We start from the raw sequence: 5,549 nt of genomic DNA, 5'->3' as shown, positions 1-5,549 counted from the left end.
TGTGTGTGTGCGCTTGGGAACATGAGCTGCACTCAGCTCCAGGGAACTCGGGCCCAGGGAGGGCCTGTCGGTGAGGAATGGCATGGTGGTGGGTCCTCTGCCTGAGATGGCACTAGGTTTGGCAGGAGGCCCAGGAAGGGAGCACAGTGGGGCGAGGGCCACCTGACACCGGTGGTGCTCGGTGGCTGCAGAATTGTGGGGACCACACATGGAGCCAGGGGGAACCAGGAGTAGTTTGTTTTTGAAAGATGCACTGTATCCCCAGAGACATAGCATATGTTGGTTGTATCTACCTGAGGCCAGTCACACAGGTGATGGTGATGAAGAAACTTTGTGCCAGGTCCTGTGCTAAATGTTCTATATCCATTATGTTCCCTATTTTTATGTAGCATCTTCAGTTTTTAGATGAGGAACCTAAGGCAAGAGAAATCAAGCAGTAGCTTCAGAGGACCAGTGTGCAAGTCCAGGTGTCTGATTTCAGAGCATATACTCGTATTAAATCACTAGAGGCCCGATACACGAAATTCGTGCAAGCGGCTTGGCCCTCGAAGCCGTGGCTTCGTCCAGAAGGTCGTCTGGAAGGACGTCTAGAAGGTTGTTCGGTTGTCCAGTCTAATTAGCATATTACGCTTTTATTATAGGTGCTGAAAAGGAGAAGAAAAACACACACTTACTTTTGCTATTGGGTAAACAGTCATTTGCTAGTCTTTTTTTTTTTTTTAATATATAGGTAACACACTCTTTTTTGTTTTGTTTTAAATTTCCAATACCTATTTTTATAAAGGCACAGCTTCTTTACACAGTAAATTTAAAACAGTGATTTCTCAGTTAGGAATAATAGTGATAGCATGTCTCCCTCTTGACTGCTACAGACTCCTAGAAATTGTAGTTGGTATTTGACAAAGTTTTATTTTGATTGGACTGCAGAGGGAAAAATGCTACACAAGCATAGTCATTAGTAGTTCTCTTGGTGTCATAGTAACTGATGCAAAACAGAAAATTTCATTTAAAATACATGATCTATGGCAACAGAAACAGCACTTGACTCTGGACCCCTCCATGCTTTGAAATCCTAATGAGGATGGTAGCCAGCTTCTGCAAGCAGGTTTAATTAATTCTGAGAAGAGCTTTTTCTCCTAGCAACAGCATTTCCCCCCAAAGTAAAGTCAAAAGCTAATTTGAAAGCTGAATAATATTTTCAAAAATCAGTAAGTAAATATCATGACATAAAGCAGTTATAGAACCTCATAGAATATTTTTTTCAAATTTATTATTATCCACGAGTTCTTTCTCTCTTTTTTTCCCTTTCTTGCTCAATCCCTCCACTCCCCTAACCCAGCCCACCCTGGCTGACAGCTGTCAGCCTGTTCTCTAGATCTATTTTGCTTATTAGTTCATTTTATTCATTAGATTCCACATATGAGTGAAATCATATGGTACTTGTCTTAAAGAACATTAAGCTAAGTGAAAGAAGCCAGTCAGAGAAAGACAAGTAGAAGATTTTCTAATCATAGCATTATAATCATAATACTGTCTCAAGGTAATCAAGTGGGTAAAAATTAGATGAGATTATTGTTAAATTGTGCTAAGCCTCTTTTTGCCGAAGTTGAACATTTATTTTTAGACCAGTTGGGTAATTAATTATTTGGTGATGGGGGCAGTTCAGCTTTTTTCTGGTTAGATGATTAAAATGAGAAACAAGTGTGGATAAAAGGTGATGGGTGTTTTTGTCTGTGCTCAGTAGGAGGATGTGAAAAGAGGCCTTTTTCTTTTTCAGCCTTGCCTTACACCCAGATAAAACTCTTGTTGCAACTGGCCAAGTTGGGAAGGAGCCATATGTATGTATATGGGATTCCTATAATGTCCAGACTGTGTCTATTCTTAAAGATGTCCATACACATGGAGTCGCCTGCCTGGCTTTCGACTCAGATGGACAGGTGTGTATCCTTTTCTGTTTTCATTTCCTATAAGGATTCCTCATAAGTCACTTAGAATATAATGCACATAGCCTTTGGGCTTGGAAAGTCTTATCAACCCTTGCTGTCTCCTGTGGCAGCCTCTGAGAGTCTTCACTTTTTTGACCCTTTTCCAAGCTTGTGGCACTGATACCAGCTCTGAATAAACCCATTTTGGTTCCCCCAGTCTCATCATCTGGTAAAAGCCCCCAGAAAGGAAGTCATGAGCTCATGCTGCTCAGGCCCATCATGACTCAGCAATTCCACTTTGTCTTCCTGTTAGTTTCCTCTTTGGAATGAGGGTTGGACCAAACTTTTTCCACAAACCTCAAGCTATGAGCATCACGTTGGTTCCCCTTGTTTTCGGAAGATAACATCCTCTCCTAATAATTCACACACACACAAAAAAAATTCTCTCTGACTCTTTCCCCTCAGGTCACTTCTAATAACTTCTCGCTACCCACTTCTCCACAATTCAAGCACAATTCATGTACATTTATTAGTTTCTTTACGGTAACTCTGACATTCATCCTCTCCGTACCATTCTCTCTGCCACCATCTTTTAAGTTCCAAATCCATGTCATGCCTGACAATGTAAGTAACCTCTTAACTGGTCCACACAGTACATTTCTTGATAATACATTTCACCAGCAGAAAAAGCATTGTCAGCGAATTGGTTAAAAACAAGAAAAGCTTAGAGTACCCCTTGATTGAAGTCCACACTTTGTAGCTGGGCATTCTGGACTAACCAACTTTTCTAGCCTTCACTATCCCCTTGTGGTCAAATTGGACAAGTCAGCGAGATTCCTCTGCCACACCTTGCTCTTTTGCACCTTCAGACCCTTTCTCAGGCATTCCTTTCTACCTCAAGTTTTGCCCCTGAAAGTAACTCGTTCCAACAGAGTGGAAATCTCGAGGGATCATCCCCCGCTCCCACTGCATTCGCCTCCTCACTAAGGCCATGCTTTTCTCCACTCTCCATGTTCCTAGAATACCTTGACTCTTTTTTTTTTTTAACCCTCCATATTTCTGCCAGTTAATTTCTTCAGTTTTTGTCAAATTTCTGAGTCTGTGCTGTGGAAAGACCTGCCAAACTTTTCATAAAGGCTTGGCCAAACTGAATTTGTGTGAAGTTCAGTGGATTCTAGGACTTGACCTGGTTTGAGTTACTTTTTAAACAATTAACCTTTATATATGTGGTATAGTCTGCTAATTTGAGAGAGTAGTGATCATTATTCATTTTTTCCCCCTAGAACTAGAGTCACTAAAACATGGACCCTGATATATATGTTTTTTATTTTAGCACTCTGTAATCTCATCTAATTTAGTCAGGATAATGCCTGCATTCCATTGTATATCCACATCTAAAGAGAAAAGGCTGGTTAGTGACATTTCTTTGAACTTGGAGTTATTGGCTTCCTGACTAAATTAAATGAACGGGTCAGAATGCATGAGCACGCCCAGGTGTAAATGTATGCTCAGATGTACTCCCATGCACATTCTCTAATCTGATTTTGTTTTTTTGTTTTTTTTAGCAAACATTCTTTATCAAAATTGTTTCTAAAGCAGTGATTTTGAATCTTTTTCATCTCATGGAACACAAACTACTAAAATTCTGAGGCAAACAAAATATATTTTTTGCCCATCTGAAAAAAAAAAGTATCATTTTGATTCATTCACACTGACCGACCATTGTCATATTTTTATTTGACAATTTAAGGAAAAAAAGGTCAGTGCCCCTGACTAAATAGTCACGTATTGCATGTTTTAAAAATTCTTGCAGCATAACCGGTTGAAAATTGCTGTTCTAAATCATCACGAGAAAAATGTCATGTGACTGAGGAAATCAGCTTTAACTTTTAGGCTCCATTTTGCAGGGTGGGGGTAGGGGTGGACTTCCCTGTCAGTTGAGAAGAGTAACCTCCTGTTGATTGGCCATGATGGATTTCCCGCCTTGCTGATGCCTATTGCTTCAGGTCTGCCTCATTCCCTAGACAGAGTCCACGGGAACCGAGTGATATTTAGAAAATGACAAATGACCCATCCCCTCTCAGACAGCAAAAGGCAATATAAATGCTCCTCAGGTCTGTGGGGTCTGTCACTACAAATGAACAAAATAGATTCCATTCGGCTTTTTCTCAATCAAGAAATGTGGGTTTACTTTAGTGTCTGTGTTTATGTTAACTGCTTTTTCTATTTTTATTTTTTTAAAAGAAAGCGAATAAGTTGAATGGAATTCACCCACTTTGAATTTTCTTATATGGATAAAAATAAAGAATGTATTAAAATCATTTGCGTTGCTGGAACACTCAATTAAAAATTACAGCAAAGACCTCCTTTCTTAAGGGCACATTTAAAAACCTCCAGCTATGTATTTTTAATACTAAATATTTCTAATGGGAAGTCATTTATAGTAAAGAAACCTGAATAATCTCTGCATACTAACATGTGTACCTATAGTCATACATGGCCATCTATCATTCCATACATTTGCACACTTACATGCACTCTCAAATATACTTGGTGAAATACATAAGCTAAGATACTCTTATTCTTGGGTAATACTATATTTTTAAAACCCTTTGACTTACATTATTTCACTGATCCACACAGAAATCCTATGTAAACTGAAAAAATATTTTACATTCATCTTACAGGTGAGAAAACTGAAATTTAAGGAGGTTAATTAATTTTTCATGGTGTTATATCTGGCTACTCACAAAATTAAAATAGAAGCCAAATCTACTTACTTTTGGTCCAGACCTCTATCTATTACACAGTGCTGTTTCCTTAGAAGTGATATCCTGCTAGACCTCTGATTTTGGTGTTCCTAATATGTGTTTGGACACTTTAGATGTGTATACTCATGTTAAATTGTCCTTTCCCTTTGAGATCAAATTCTATGAATCCAAAGAATTTGGATTGGGAGATGGAGTTCCAGTTTACTTTTACTAAAATTATGTATCCTTCTTTAGTCACTTGAGATGTTTGTGAAATCATGGAAATTAAAAAGAATGAAAATAATGTTTATTTCTGAGATTTCTCCTTTGTGTGTTTATCAGACCCTTTAATTGTAGCAGTTTGTTGAGGCTTTCAGACTATAAATCCTGAACTCTCTTAAATCTCACATTAAGATCTTAAATTTAGAAATTAAATTCAAATCCTGCCTCAAGTTCTGTTCCTGTGATTTCCACCGATTAATCAGAGATTCATGAGATCTTTGCACATATGTCTCCTATGTTTAAGGACAGATTAGGTGCAACTGATACGTTTTTGAAATGTCAGTATATGCTATGGAAGTCAGTATATGCTTTGGACTTAAGATGGATCTTGAAAAATGATTTTTGTTTCATAAGGAACTCAAAGCTTGGCCCAAAGTAGATAATCAGTGGCCATTTGTTGAAAGAAGGGCATGGGTAATGGGGAATCTTGTCATTAAATTATTGTTTTTAATCTTAGCGTTTAGCCTCTGTGGGATTGGATGCCAAAAACACAGTCTGCATTTGGGACTGGAAGAAGGGGAAACTGCTGGCCTCAGCCACGGGCCACTCCGACCGGGTAAGAAGACCTTGTTGGATCAAACCGCATAGATTG

General features: G+C 38.7%; 1 protein-coding gene across 3 annotated transcripts in view; it reads left to right on the top strand.

Annotated features, from left to right (window-relative positions):
• EML6 (echinoderm microtubule associated protein like 6) overlaps positions 1 to 5,549 on the top strand; it is a 199,557-nt gene that overhangs the window by 65,710 nt on the left and 128,298 nt on the right. For all 3 annotated transcript variants that reach the window (XM_005884611.2, XM_014532033.1, XM_014532032.1), the window contains exons 2-3: positions 1,778 to 1,937; positions 5,415 to 5,513. In XM_005884611.2, the coding sequence (XP_005884673.1) occupies positions 1,778 to 1,937; positions 5,415 to 5,513 (259 nt within the window). The remainder of the gene's footprint in view (positions 1 to 1,777; positions 1,938 to 5,414; positions 5,514 to 5,549) is intronic.

Source organism: Myotis brandtii, unplaced genomic scaffold (genome assembly GCF_000412655.1).
Source record: "Myotis brandtii unplaced genomic scaffold, ASM41265v1 scaffold84, whole genome shotgun sequence".
Taxonomy (NCBI): Eukaryota; Metazoa; Chordata; class Mammalia; order Chiroptera; family Vespertilionidae; genus Myotis; species Myotis brandtii.
The sequence above is the reverse complement of the archived record's forward strand: the minus strand, read 5'-3'. Positions and strand labels throughout refer to the sequence as shown.